The sequence below is a fragment of the Hypanus sabinus genome, chromosome 13, assembly GCF_030144855.1.
Source record: "Hypanus sabinus isolate sHypSab1 chromosome 13, sHypSab1.hap1, whole genome shotgun sequence".
Classification (NCBI taxonomy): domain Eukaryota; kingdom Metazoa; phylum Chordata; class Chondrichthyes; order Myliobatiformes; family Dasyatidae; genus Hypanus; species Hypanus sabinus.
In genome coordinates, this window is record NC_082718.1 from 7,280,764 (window position 1) to 7,296,628 (window position 15,865).

Here is a 15,865-nt window from a genome sequence, read left to right on the forward strand (position 1 = left end):
GAGTACTGCATATACACTATTTTGTATATACACCTAGTGTCTGCTTTATTAGATACACCTCATACCTACTAGTATCTAATCAGTCAATCATGTGGCAACAACTCAATGCACAAAAGCATGCAGACATGGTCAAGAGGTTCAGTTGTTGTTCAGACCAAACATCAGAATGGAGAAGAAATGCGATGTAAATGACTGTAATCGTGGAATGATTGTTGGTGCCTGGCTTGATTATCCCGGGACTTTCAGGCGCAACAATCTCTATAGAGTTTAAGGAGAATAGTGTGAAAACAAAAAAAAAATCTCGTGAGTAGTGGTTCTGTAGATGACAATGCCTTGTTAATGAGAGTTCAGAGGAAAATGGCCAGATTGGTTCAAGCTGACAGGAAGGTGACAATAACTCAGATAACAATGCATTGGAACAGTGGTGTGCAGAAGAGCATCCAAGTAGAACTTTGAAGTGGGTAGGCTATAGCAGCAGACGACCACACTGAGTTCCACTTCTGCACTTAACAAAGTAGCTACCAAGTGTGATACAGATAACAGATGAATAAGGTCACTTCTATTTTCTAATATATTTTGGCTTCAAAATGGATGAATTTAGAGCATGGTTTAGATTGGATAATTGTAAACAGCAGATAACTTTTCCCATGGAAGTTTGTGTGACTTCAGTGTGACGTCCAATTGAACTACAAATCTCGAGTCCGGTCTCTTTTAAGAATATAGTAATATAGTTGCAAGAGATCCCTAGCCATCTCATTTCCATTAAGTTGTGATTCTGCTACCTCCAAATGCTATCCTTGTATCAGTGATACAATAATTGGCAAAAGAAGCATGAATTACTGCCTTCATCCCAAGGTTTTATTTCAAAATTATTTTGATTGGTAAATAGGGAAGGAAATCATTGAATTTTAGAATGAGTATCCCAATAACAGTAAATAATTTCCTCAAGGGCTGATTGCTTGGCAATTAATTCTATAACTTAAATGCATTTTCTCAGAAAAGAGAGAGCAATTGTCTAACTGGAATTTGTGTGACGTTTTTCTGTTATTTTTCAGGGCTCTTTGATTGCCAACATGGTACTGGGAATTGTCATATTAAAGAAAAGGTCAGCTTTTATTATTTTGCCTGTTGTTTCTCCGTGTACTGATCAGGTCAGCACTATGCTGAAGGCAAAACAGTTGAGGGAATTTGATGGTAAATTAGGAACAAGTGAAATTAATAGATAATTAGGAAATAGAATAAAAAGCCCTCAAAAATACAGTGGGTTTTAATTACGGTATTTTACATACATTGAAATGCCTTAATGTGTAGTCTTTGAGGTAATGAATGACTGCATGGCAGGTAATTTTCACATGTAAAGTGGTAAACATTGCAGTTCATTTTGATTATGTTGGTTGAAGGATAATATTGGCCAGGATTCCAGTCACGTTTGGGAGAAGTACTGGCCTGCCTGTCTTTTCTCTGTGTAACTGTAGTTTCACACCAATCTAGTCAACTTTTAAATGACGGCTGAAGTGAGCTAGCGGGACACACATTTGTATCCAGTGATTGAAAAGCTGACCAACATCATCAGCTTGAAGCACTTAGTGAATGGTTAATAAATGTCTGCTCTGCCTTTAGTTCAAATACCTTGAGAACTAATTATAAGAATTAATAGGGTGGTTTCATTGTTAAGGCAGAACTTCGACTGAAAAGGTGCATCTAATCAGAATCAGGTTTATTATCACCGGCATGTGTCGTGAAATTTGTTAACTTAGCAGCAGCAGCAGTTCAATACAATACATAATACAGAAGAAATGAAATAATAGTTTGAGGCTCCTTGTAATCAGAATCAGATTTAACATCACTAAGTTAAATTTTTTTTTGTGGTAGCAGTAGAGTGCAAAGACAAACCTTTATTTTTGTAGTGTATGTTATGATTCAAGAACCATTCAGAAATCTGCAGAGGAGAAGAACCTGCTTTTGAACCATTACAGTTAAACTACATTCCACTCTGCACCCATTCTCGACAGAAGCGGTTTTAAACTAATAGATTGTTGTGTCATCAAACAAGATTTTTAGCTTATTTTCTTCTCTTTCACAGATACACATTTGCGAAGTATATTTCAATTGCTTTGGTTTCTCTGGGGATATTTATCTGTACGTTAATGTCAGCAAAGCAAGTGGTAAGGCATTGAAATTCATGCATAGCAGTCTGGAAAATAGTGTAAACTGATTCAATAGTAACTTTCACAATGAAGGTGAAAATACACAATAACATAACTTGCATTTATGTACCAATGTTACAGTAAGAAAATGTTCAAAATGCTTCACAGTATTATCATATCTTTGAAATGAAAATCTTAAGGGTTACGGGCAAAAGGTGGACGAGGATGGTAGACTTTTTCAAATGTGCAGTGAATATTGTCTGCTGCATTTTTATGCATCCCTGCATATTTGGCACAGAATTACAAAAATTATGAAAGGTACTGTTTTGCTTGTTTAATCGAGTGAAATTTTTACACTGTTTCAGCAAGAATTGAAAATAACATGGCAACAAACACAATGTGCTGGAGGAACTCAGCAGGCCAGGCAGCATCCATGGAAATGAATAAACATTTGATGTTTTGGGCCGAGACCCTTCATCAGGACCAGAAACAAAGATGAGATGTTAGAGTAAGAAGGTGGGGAGAGGGGAGGAAGAAGTACAAGGTAGTAGGTGATAGGTGAAACCGGGAGAGAGGGAGAGGTGAAGTAAAGAGCTGGGAGATTGATTGGTGGAAGAGATAAAGGGCTGGAGGAAGGGGAATCTGATAGAAGAGAGTAGAAGACCATGGAAGAAAGGGAAGAGCATCAGAGGAGGGTGCTGAGCAGGAAAGGAAAAATGTGAGAGAGGGAAATGGGAATGGTGAAGGGGGGGGGGGAGTAACATTTGTTAATAGTAGCTATGAGACAACCAGATGACCCGTTGGGGCACCCTTTGAGAGGAAGGTAGTGCAGTCTGATGTGATGTGCTTTGGAAATTAAAGAAGAAAAGCAGTTTCCATAGAAGGTGGAATCGGCTCTGAGCATCGTGAGGCGCTGCTGAGGCTGGCCGTGTGCATGCGTCGTGACACGGTTTCCATGGGGGGTGGAATCAGCTCAGTTTGTGGAAAGCGGGGCCTGTTGATTGATGAGTGAGCAATTTTATACGAATATATAACCCTGAACTTTGCATGCATTCTGTTAGCGCATTTTAAGTTGATTTAGTCAAAAGAAAGTGCCGCTGTAATGCACCATTTGGGCTAATTGAAGGTCACAAACAGAGCATGAGAATTTTAGTAGTATATAGATGAGGATGGAGGTGTGATACATCCAAAGATACATAGAAGTAGAGGAGTGATTTTAAGTCTTTGGAGCTGTCTGCCAGTCACCATGATGGATGTTGGTCCTGAATCATAATACACCATAATCTTTATTTTTCTGTGTGGTAGCCAGAGAGTGGTAAATCCATAGAATTCATTGCCATGGATTGCTGTGGAGGCCCAGTTACTGGGAATACTTAAAGTAGAGGTTGATAGGTTCTTGATTAGTAAGGGTGTCAAACGTTATGTGGAGAAGGCAGGAAAATGGGGTTGAGAGGGAAAACTAAATCGGCCATGACAAAATGATATAGAACTTGGGCTGAATGGCCTAATTTTGTTCCTATGTCTTATGCATGTTCTTTGATGGTTTTCGTGTTTGGAAATCTATCTTCCAGCTGCTTAAAAAAATACTTGTAATATATTTCAGCTCCACATATTTGCTGTGCTGCACTTTAAAGATTTTGGGTGTTGCCCAGTGTCACACATTCTGAACCTCAGTCCTCTTAACAGAGTCATGCTGTTAATTCTGCAAGTGTGGGGTGTATTTTATTTCACACTTGCAGAGGAAGGTATCAGTCATTTTCATTAACAGTGGGGAATGAGTGTGTATATGTGCCTGTACCTCAGTGCTTGAGATGTGTGGGCTTATCTTGAACTAACAGATCTGCCCCGAGGATTGGTATTTTGAGAAGTTATGAGCTCTGAACAATCACCTGACCCATTCGATTGTACCTGGTTTGAAAGTTCTGATATACCCATCAATCGTTTCACTACTGAATGTTAATAAACAGTCTTGTGCCCAGTGACATACTTTGCCTTTTGACAGAGCAATGTAATCTGTTTTCTGTCAACTGCTTCATCAACTTTTTCCCCCATTTCTGATCTTCACCTATATTCTCTGATCCATTATCAATGTGCATTGTAAGCTCAGTCTAAGACCGTAAGACATAGGAGAAGAATTAGCTCATTCAGGCATGGAGTCTGCTTCATCATTCAATCATGACTGATTTTTTTATCCCTCTCAACTTCAATCTCCTGCCTTCTCCTGTGACCTTTGACCTCCACAACCTTCCATGGCAATGAATTCCAAAAATTCACCAGCCTCTGGCTAAAGAATTTCTGTATCCCCTCAGCACTAAAAGGTGCCTTTCAATTCTGATGCTGTGTCCTCTGGTCCTAGAAACATCGTCTTCATGTCCACTCTAACTAGACCTTTTAATATTTGCTATGTTTCAATGAGGTTCCCCCTCATGCTTCTAAACTTCAGTAAGTACAGGCCCAGAGCCATCAAACGCTAAGCACACTGATTTTATTTTTCCTACTTTCGCAACTGGGTTGTCTTATTCCCCTATCCAGAATGTGGCTCAGCCAGCAGTTAACCACTTGAGGAAAGAAAAATCAGCCAGCCTCCATCAAACTAAAATGATGCTTTGAATACTGCTTGCTGTTGGCCAGGAGAGTGATAATGTATCTGAGCTTATCTGTCGGTGCGAAGGGTTAACGATTGGTGCATGCATGAATGGGTTAAGCAAGTACGAAGTTCAGATTGACTATTTCCTGTTTAATTGATACAGAACTAAAGACACTGCCTATTCATACGCTTGACATTTCTACCGCTATTATTTTTGAGTGATTTCAAGGTTGTAATGTTAGGCAAGGATTCAGATGACAGTTACAATGCATTCAGATTCTGGTCTTCTGCTTTTGAGCCACTCATTCGTGTCTGCAGCAATTTTTTGGTTGCCTTGGTCACATCTCTTGCCTTGTAAGTGTTCTGATAGCACAGGATTTAGCTAGGTTGCAAGCCTTATTTTTAAAAAAATAAGATAAAAACGTATGTATCAATGCATGCAGAAATGCCTCAAACCTAAGTGCTTCACAGTACAAGTTCCCTTTTAAATGGCTCAAAGCAAAAAGAAATACAGATACTGGAAATAAAATTATAAAATGCTAAACGCATTCAGCAGGTCAGAGAGCATCATGTTTTAGACCAACAGATCGCTTTCCCTAAAGTGACCTCACAAGTAAGTAGGATGGCATGTGTGCCTTCATTATTTGGGGCATTGAGTCTAAGAGTAAGGAAGTCACGTTGCATCTATATAAATCCTTGTGTGAGGCTGCACTTGGGGGTTTTGTACAATTCTGGTTGCGCCATTGCAGGGTTTATGGAGCTTTTGGAAGGATTGTGGCATAAGGAAGAGGCTTACCAAGATGTTGCTTGAATTAGAGGGTCTGAGCTATAAGGCGAATCAGAGGCTGAGAGGAGACTTTATAGCACTTTATAAAATTATTAGAAGTTCAGATAGGATGGATAGTCTGAATCTCTTTCCCAGGTTGATAATGTTAAATAGTAGAGAACCTGCATTTCTAGCAAGAAGGAGATGTGCAGGACAAGTTTTCCGTTTACATGGAGTGTAAGTTGGATGGAATGCCCTGACATCAACAATTGTGGAAACAGACGCAATATAGGAAAAGGATCTAGTGTTTGATATTTATATCTAGATTGGTTGCTAGATATGATATTGGTGTTTAGAGGCTTTTAGATGTACAGGAGAATGTGCAGGGGGTGGAGGGATATGGATCACGTGCAGACAGAAGAGAATTGGTTTAACTTGGCATCATGTTTTGCACATACACAGTGGGCCAAAATACCTTTTTCCTGTGCTGTACTATCTATGCTGTGTGCTTTGTGTTTCTGGTTGTGCAAGGGTACAACTATAGTACTGTGCAAAAGTCTTAGTCATATATGTATAGCGATGGGGCTTACGACTTTTGCACAGTACTGTATGTGTCAACGTGGAGCAAAGAGAGAGTTTGTAAATCTGGCTGGAGGAAAGGAATTGTGAGGATAGAGCACCGTGGGAGGGTTATGGGACAGGGGGCAAAGAAGGGGTAGTGCTGACGGTTGCATGGGGATGTGGCAGACACACCCAGCTCTGAGGCACCAGGAGGCAAGGTTACTTGATTCTAAATAATTGGTTTATTAATCATTACAGAATGTCTCTCTGGGTGCTTCCTGCTCTCTTCCCCCTTTCCCAACCATGATTCCCCTCTCCCTGTCCCTTTCCTACTCTCAGTACATGTCAGAATTGGGTTTATCATCAATCACATATGCCATGAAATTTGTGGCGTTTTTTGCTGCAGCAGCAATACAATACAATACATAAAATTGCTACAGTACTGTGCAAAAGTCTTGGGCACCCTAGCTCCAATATAAGATTTTTGCACAGTACTGTAGTTTACTGAAAAACTATTGAATTCACAGAATTGTACAGCACAGAAATGGGCACCTATAGCCTTTTGATCCACAGCGTAGTAACTATTCGGGCAGTTTTTTTTTGTGTGAAACTATGGAACTGAAATTATGACTTGTTTTTCCTTATTTCAGTCTTCGCATACAAGTGTGTCTGACGATGGCGGTTTTTATGCGTTAATGCAGTGGTTAATAGGTAAGGAAATAGATTTCTGAGAAATTCATTTGGATTATATATTATTAAGTGAATGCTGTTAAATGATGGCTTCCAAGAGGACCACAACCTTGTCATGGGGTTTGGAGGCCTCAATGACCCAGAGAACTATGTTGGCTAGAGTCAGGGCCTTGTGCTTTGACTCTTGGTAGGGTCACCCATGCCAAACAGGTCAAAACTAGAGGCCAGTCTAAGAATGATTCATTGGTCCTCCAGATTCAGGGGTTCATCTCAGGGGGAATAACACTGACTGGTTAAAAAAATTGTTCTGAGAAGATCAATGAAGGATCCTTCTATATCTGTGTGCAATAGTATGGGCGGACAGAGATGAAGAACTTCATTGCTGCCTTAAATACCAGAGGTGCAATGGACAGTAAGTGATGGGGAAAGGAATGTCAGAAAATGCAGTTGAAGGAAAAATGAGAGGAGCTCAAATGCAGTGTAAACATTGGCCAAAACCATTTGGACTAAATGGGTGATTTCTGTGTGATAACTACCTGCAGAAGTCCTGTACTTGTACTTGGGGTTTGGCCTCCCCCAGGATGCTTGAATATTTTGTGACACTATAAGTTGGATTTATTTTCACTTCCATGGATTCCTAGATTCTTTCAGAGATGTTGCACCTGGAACTTTATGATTAGTAAAACATTAAAGTAGGTTTAACATTTCAATGTTCTGTCTCTGATCATAGTCAAGATTGTTTACCCCATTCTCCCATATCCACCTCTCTACTGTCACCACAGATTGGAAAGCTCACGTGTGTAGGTGTTGTTAATGATGTTTCCAAGCCAGTGAATTTCTTCTTGTCACCAGCTGACACCAGAAATCCAAATGGTCATTTGCCTGAGATCCAAGAGTACTTTTTCATGCCATTTATTTCTAAAATAATTTGAATTGTTCTTTAACATAAAACATTTTGAAGTATCCTATAAGACAATACCTTGACGATGACCCAATGGGCTATGGTGCAAAAGCTTGGTCAAGGAGGTGGCATTAAAGCAGTATCTTAAACACAAAAAGATGGAATGATTTCTAAAGATTGTCTAAGGGCTGGAGCCCAGTCGCACTCAAGAATTTTATGTCTTCATTCTCCTGTCAATAAATGCACAAAGTGAGAGAAACCTTGCTTGCATCTATGTGTGAGAATCAAAGTGATGGTATAGTGCATGGCCAGAAATTGGATCAGAATTATTATTGCTGATTTATAAATGTGAAATTTCTTTAGCAACAGCAGTACAGTGCAAAGAGCTAAAATTATTATATATTGCAAAGTAGTGCAAAATAAAAGGAATAATAAAAAGGTGTTCATTGACCATTCAGAAATCTGATGGCAAAAAGGAGGAAGCTGTTTCTGAATTGTTCACCATAGTCTTCAGGCTCTTATACCACCTCCTCGATGTTACAACGAGAAGAAGGGATGTTTTGGATGGTGAGGATCCATAGCGATGGATGCCACGTTCTTGAGGCGCCACATCTTGGTGATGACCTCAGTGGTAATTGAGAGGAGTTTTAATCCAAGCACATAGAATCTGAAAGTATGACATACGGCTTGGAAAAATGTGACAAGATGGTCCTGGATTTTGCAGCGTTAGCAATGCACTGCAGAAGAGCAAGGAAGGGCAGGTCTCAGAAGATGGCAGGCAGCCCATGTAGGACATAAGGTGGGTTGCAGATGTCCTACAGACTCAGAAAAAGAACAGGATTTCATTTGAGAGAGAAAACTGCAGATTGAGTAGGAGTTGGACACATAGAAAGAACCACAAGAGAGAACGAGGGCTTTTCAGAGTTGGCTGCCAGTGTAGAAAAGTAAGTATTCAGACCACTGAAATGTTTGCTTGAGTGTCCAGTTACAGATATTCATTATGATCACTGATGAGGGTGGAGTTGATGCAATTGAACAGATGGCAAAGCTTGTATTATTTGTTGGTGTCATAGCAGATTGGAAATAGTGAAGAACACCACTACTAGAAGAGTTGGAATACAAACAGAATATGCAAAAAGATACTCAAGATCAGGTAACATCTGTGGAGAAAAAAAATAGAGTTCCAATTTTGGGCTTAGTCAATTTTTAGCTACGGAACTTGAATTTACAAACTTCTGACCCAGGCAAAAAGTGTAAGCGATTGAGTCGCAGGTGGCAATATTCCCAGAAAATACCCTGGAGAAGTAAACAATTGATTTATAGAGGGGTCTTTGGTTCTAGGGTTCTAGGTTCTAGGCTGCACTAATTGATAGGGTGGTAATGACGGCATATGGTATGCCTGCGAGACACTGAGTTAGACAGTTATATTGCAGATTTATAGAACTCTGGTTAGGATGTATCTGGAGTATTGAATTCAGTTCTGATTGCCCCATTATATGAAGGAGTAGAGGCTTTCAAGAGAGTGTAGAAGGGGTTTACCAGGAAGCTGCCTGGATTAGAGGGCATGGCCTATAAGTACAGGCTAGACCAAATTGTTGTTTCCTGTGGAGCAGCTGAGGCCTGATAGAGGTCAGAATCGGGTTTAATATCACTGGCACATGTTGTGAAATTTGTTATGTGGCAGCAGCACATTGCAATACATAATAAAACTGTAAATTACAGGAAGAAATATGTTTTAAAAAGTTAAATTAAACGTCGTGCAAAAAGAGAATAAAAAATGAGGTTGTGTCCTTGGGTTCAGTGTCCATTCAGAAATCGGAAGGCAGAGGGGAAGAAGCAATTCTTGAATTGTTAAGTGTTTGCTTTTAGCCTCCTGTACCACCTCCTCAGTGGTAGCAATGAGAAGAGGGCATGTCCCAGGTGATGGGGTCCTTTTTGAGACATCGCTCCTTGAGGATGACCAAGCTGCTAGGAAGGCTAGTGCCCATGATGGAGCTGATTGAATTTCCAATTTTAATAAGACGTGAAAGAATAGGACCAATCAAGTTTAACAGTGGAAAAGTGTGTATGGAACTGGAGGAGATAGCTGAGGTACTTAATGAGTACTTTGCTTCAGTATGCACTACGGAAAAGGATCTTGGCGATTGTAGTGTTAACTTACAGCTGACTGAAAAGCTTGAGCATGTTGATATTATGAAAGGATGGAGCTTTTAGAAAGCATCAAGTTGTATAAGTTGTTGGGACAGGATGGGATGTATCCCAGGCTACTGTGGGAGGCGAGGAAGGAGATTGCTGAGTCTCTGGCGATGATCTTTGCATCATCAATGGGGACGGGAGAGGTTCCAGAGGATTAGAGGGTTGCGGATGTTGTTCCCTTATTCTAGAAAGGGATTAGAAAAAGCCCAGGAAATTATAGACCAGTTGATGGAGAAGATTCCGAGAGACAGGATTTATGAACATTTGGCGAGGCATAATCTGATTAGGAATGGTCAGCATGGCTTTGTTAAAGTCAAGTCATGCCTTACGAGCCTGATTGAATTTTTTGAGGATATGGCTAAACACATTGATGAAGGTAGAACAGTAGATGTAGTGGATATGGATTTCAGCAAAGCATTTGATAAAGTACCCCATGCAAGGCTTATTGAGAAAGCAAGGAGGCATGGGATCCAAGGGGACATTGCTTTGTGGAATCAGAACTGGTTTGCCCACAGAAGGCAAAGAGTGGTTGTAGATGGGTCACATTCTGCAAGGAGGTCAGTCACCAGTGGTGTGCCTCAGGGATCTGTTCTGGGACCCCTTCTCTTTGTGATTTTTTATAAATGACCTGGATGAGGAAGTGGAGGGTTGGGTTAGTAAATTCGCTGATGATACTAAGGTTGGAGGTGTTGTGCATTGTGTAAATGGCTGTCAGAGGTTACCGCAGGATATGGATAGGATGCAAAACTGGACTGAGAAGTGGCAGATGGAATTCAACCCAGGTAAGTGTGAGGTGGTTCATTTTGGTAGGACAAATATGATGGCAGAATATAGTATTAATGGTAAGACTCTTGGCAGTGTGGAGGATCAGAGGGATCTTGGGGTCCGAGTGCACAGGTTGACTCTGTGTTTAAGAAAGCATATGGTGCATTGGCCTTCATTAATCATGGGATTGAGTTTAGGAGCCAAGAGATAATGTTGTAGTTATATTATACCCTGGTCAGACCCCACTTGGAGTACCGTGCTCAGTTCTGGTCACCTCACTTACAGGAAGGATGCGGAAACCATAGAAAAGGTGCAGAGGAGATTTACAGGGATGTTGCCTAGATTGGGGACCATGCCTTATGAGAATAGGTTGAGTGAACTCGGCCTTTTCTTCTTGGAGCGGCAGAAGATCAGAGGTGACCTGATAGAGGTGTATAAGATGATGAGAGGCATTCATCATGTGAATAGTCAGAGGCTTTTCCCCAGGGCTGAAATGGCTAGCACAAGAGGGCACAGTTTTAAGGTGCTTGGAAGTAGGTACAGAGGAGATGTCAGGAATAAGTTTTACGTAGAGAGTGGTGAGTGCATGGAATGGGCTGCCGGCAACGGTGGTGAAAGCGGATACGATAGGGTCTTTTAAGATACCCCTGGACAAATACATGGAGATTAGAAAGATAGAGGGCTATGGGTAACCCGAGGTAATTTCTAAGGTAGGGACATAGTCAGCACAGCTTTGTGGGCCAAAGGGCCTGTATTGTGCTGTAGGTTTTCTATGTTTCTATATTTTTATTTTCTGCAGCTTATTTCAATCCTGTGCAGTGCACCCCCCGCTTACCAGTGATGCAACCACTTAGAATTCTCTCTATATATTTGTAGAAATTTGAGAGTGTTTTAGTTGACAAACCAAATCTCCACAAAATCCTAATGAGATATAGTTGCTGTTTTGCTTTCTTTATAGCTGCATCCATACGTTGGGCCCAGGATAGGTTCTCAGCGATGTTGACACGTAGAAACTTGAAACTGCTCACTGTTTCCACTTCTGATCCCTCACTGAGAACTGATGTGCTTTCCCTCAGCTTCTCCTTCCTGAAGTCCACAATCAGTGCCTTGGTCTTGCGTTGAGTGTAAGGTTGTCACTGCAAGACAACTCTACCACCTAATCTATATCACTCCTGTATGCTGCCTCGTCACCATCTGAAATTCTGCCAACAATTGTTGTGCCAGCAACAAATTTACAGATGGAGTTTGAGCTGTGCCCAGTCTCAAAATCGGGAGGGTGGAGAGAATAGAGCAGTGGGCTTAGCAGACATCTTTGAGATGCATTGGTATTTATTGTCAGCAAGGAGGAGAGGTACTTTCCTTTTCTTTTCCAATCTTTTTATTATTATTATTGATATCAACATAATAAGATTAATACATAGATAATGGGATTACAAACATACAAATTTAAACTGAACATGAAAGGATACATAAGCAATAGTTACAATATAAATGAGTCTTCCCAAATCATGAATGATACAAGTAACATATAAACAAAGCAAAACTAGGTATATCATAATATATTAAAAAAAAACAGAAAAGAGAAAAAGAAAAAAAAATTATGCTAGAAAAACTAATCTAACAACCTAATAACTAATAAAGAGAAAAAAAAGAAAAAGAAAAGGGCTGTTTATAATATCTAACAAAAATACAAAATCATCAGTGTCGTCAACTCCGATCCTCTCAACATATGTAAAATCAAAACTGGAAAAACAAATAGGCTTGGAACAGGGTCACATTACATCATATGAAAATATTGAATAAATGGTCTCCATATCTTTTCAAATTTAATAGAAGGGTCAAATGCAACACTTCTAATTTTCTCTAAATTTAGACATAACATAGTTTGAGAAAACCAATGAAATACGGTCGGAGGATTAATTTCTTTCCAATTCAACAAAATAGATCTTCTAGCCATTAATGTAAGAAATGCAATCATTCAACAAGCAGAAGAAGATAAATGGATTGAGTCCATCATTGGTAAACCAAAAATTGCAGTAATGGAATGAGGTTGTAAATCAATGTTCAATTCCGTGGAAATAATATCAAAAATGTCTTTCCAATATTTTTTCAAAAGCGGACAAGACCAAAACATATGAGTTAAAGACGCTATCTCAGAATGACATCTGTCACAAATAGGATTTATATAGGAATAAAAATGAGCCAATTTATCCTTGGACATATGAGCCCTATGCACAACTTTAAACTGTATTAATGAATGTTTAGCACATATAGATGATAAATTGACTAATTGAAGAATTTTATCCCAATTCTCAATAGGGATAGTAAGGTTAAGTTCTCTTTCCCAATCATTTTTAATCTTATAGAGGGGCTCTGAACGTATCTTCAGAATTATATTGTAGAGCTTTGATATTACCCCTTTCTGAGAAGGATTTAGTTCTAGCAAATTCTCCAAAATACCCAAAGACTCAAGATTTGGAAAGGTAGGAAGTACAGTATTTAAGAAATTCCTAATCTGTAAATGTCTAAAAAAATTAAATCTAGGCAAATTATATTTATTAGATAATTGTTCAAAAGACATAAAACAATTATCCAAAAATAAATTGGAAAATCATAGTAATCCTTTAGTCTTCCAAGCTGAATAAGCTTGGTCTATAATAGAAGGGTAAAAAAAGAAATTGGATACAATAGGAATATTTAAAACAAACTGATTCAGCCCAAAAAATTTCCAAAATTGAAACCATATATGTAAAATATGTTTGACTATCGGATTGTCAATTCGTTTCTGCAATTTAGAAAGAGCAAAGGGAAGAGAAGACCCTAAAATAGAATCCAATGAAAATCCTTGTACAGATTTAATTTCCAGGTTCACCCATTGAGGGCTAAAAGATAAATCCCAATCCTTTAACCAACATATCAAATATCGGATATTAACTGCCCAATAATAAAACCTAAAATTAGGCAATGCCAATCCACCTTCCTTCCTTGCCTTCTGTAAATATTTTTTTACCTCATCTAGGATTTTTATTCTGCCATATATATGAGGAAATTTTTGAATCAACATTAGCAAAAAAAGATTTCGGAATAAAAATTGGTACCGCTTGAAATTTATATAAAAACTTGGGTAAAATAATCATCTTAATAGCATTAATCCGACCTATCAGAGATAAAGATAATGGTGACCATTTAGTGAACAAACATTTAATCTGATCAATTAAGGGTAAAAAATTAACCTTAAATAAGTTCTTATAATTTTTTGTGATTTTAATCCCTAAGTATATAAAAGAGTCATTAACTAATTTAAGAGGTAAATCTCCATAAATTGGAACCTGTCTATTTAAAGGAAATAATTCACTCTTATTAAGATTTAATTTATACCCGGAAAAATTACTAAATTGAGCCAACAATGATATAACTGCAGGAATGGATTTCTCAGGATCAGAAATAAATAATAATAAATCATCTGCATATAATGATAACTTATGTATATCCATCCCACGAGTAATGCCAAAAATGTTCGGTGATTCTCTAATAGCAATTGCCAAGGGTTCTAAAGCAATATCAAATAATAATGGACTAAGAGGACAGCCTTGTCTAGTACCCCGAAATAAACGAAAAAAGGGAGATCTTTGATTGTTAGTAAAAACCGAGGCTATTGGAGTATGATATATCAGTTTAATCCAGGAAATGAAAAGTCGGACTAAAAGGTCGACTAAAAGTCGTATTAAAGGGTTTAGTAGCCACCATTTATAAGATGATCATGAATTTACAGTCAGATGTATCAGAAAAAATTAAGAAGGAATGGCAAGAAGAGTTGCATTGTCCTTTATCCACTGAGCAATGGGAAAAATTTTTATTATTGGTAAATTCATCCTCTATTTGTGCTAAACATGCCCTAATACAATTTAAGGTTGTACATAGAGCTCATATGTCTAAGGATAAACTGGCTCGATTTTATTCTCATGTTAATTCAACCTGCGACAGATGTCATTCTGATGTTGCTTCATTGACTCATATGTTCTGGTCTTGGCCTTGTTTAGAAAATTATTGGAAAGATATTTTCAGTATTATTTCAAGAGTTTTAAATAACAATTTTCAACCGCATCCTTTTACTGCAATTTTCGGTTTACCAGTGATGGATAATAACCGTTTATCCGCTTCATTTCAATGAATGATTGCATTTGTTACATTAATGGCTAGAAGATCTATTTTATTGAATTGGAAAGAAATTAATCCTCCAACTGTATTTCAGTGGTTTTCTCAAACTATCTCTTGTTTGAGTTTAGAAAAAATTAGAAGTGTGGTTTTTGATTCCTCAGTTAAATTTGAAGAAACTTGGAGACCATTTATTCAACATTTTCATATGAGTTAAATTGTCTTTTCCTAAATCTTACTTTTATTATCCTTAATTATTTGGATGGAGGTTCGGAGTTATTGGCACTACTGTATGTATTTAACATTATATATTGGCCCATGTTGGTTAGTTTTTTTTTTCTTTTGGGGGGGGGGGTTTCCTCTTTTTTTCTTTTTTTGTCTCTTTTACATAAATACTGTGAGTTTGGGAGGCCTTATATATTGATTATTATATATCTGATTGTTTAGTTAAACTATTAATTATGTATTCTCAAACGCTTTGTATTCATATTTCATCTATGTTTTTCTTAAAATTAATAAGATTTAAAAAGAAAAGATATTATACTCATGAGGGAATTCAGAATGATACAGGGAGGTATAAAAATCTTGAAAAGATTTGTTTATCTCATCATGGTTAACTGTCAATTCACCATTCTGCTGACGAATCTTAATAATTTGGCGTTTAACCGAAGCATTCTTCAATTGATTAGCTAACAGTTTACCCGATTTATCACTATGTATATAAAAATCAGATCTGGTTTTCATTAATTGATTGTCAATCGAAGATGTAAGTAATAAACTATGTTCCATTTGAAGTTCAACCCTTTGTTTGTAAAGCTCCTTACTAGGAGCAGTCGAATATTTCTTGTCAATCTCTTTAATTTTATCAACCAATAAAAGAGTTTCCTTCTTAATGCGTTTTCTCAAACCAACAGAATGGGAGATAATCTGTCCACGTATATATGCTTTAAAAGTGTCCCAAAGAGTTCCGCAAGAAATATCCATGGAATTAGTTGAAAAGAAGAAATCAATCTGTTCCTTCATAAATTTAATGAAATCCGGATCTTGCAGTAAGGTAGAATCAAATCGCCATTGCTTAGTACTAGGAGCTGTGTCCA

General features: G+C 38.2%; 1 protein-coding gene across 1 annotated transcript in view; it reads left to right on the top strand.

Moving 5' to 3' along the window:
- Positions 1 to 15,865, top strand: part of slc35b4 (solute carrier family 35 member B4) — a 50,519-nt gene that overhangs the window by 13,172 nt on the left and 21,482 nt on the right. The window contains exons 4-6 of the mRNA XM_059987072.1: positions 1,056 to 1,105; positions 2,084 to 2,165; positions 6,712 to 6,772. Coding sequence (XP_059843055.1) covers positions 1,056 to 1,105; positions 2,084 to 2,165; positions 6,712 to 6,772 — 193 coding nt within the window. The remainder of the gene's footprint in view (positions 1 to 1,055; positions 1,106 to 2,083; positions 2,166 to 6,711; positions 6,773 to 15,865) is intronic.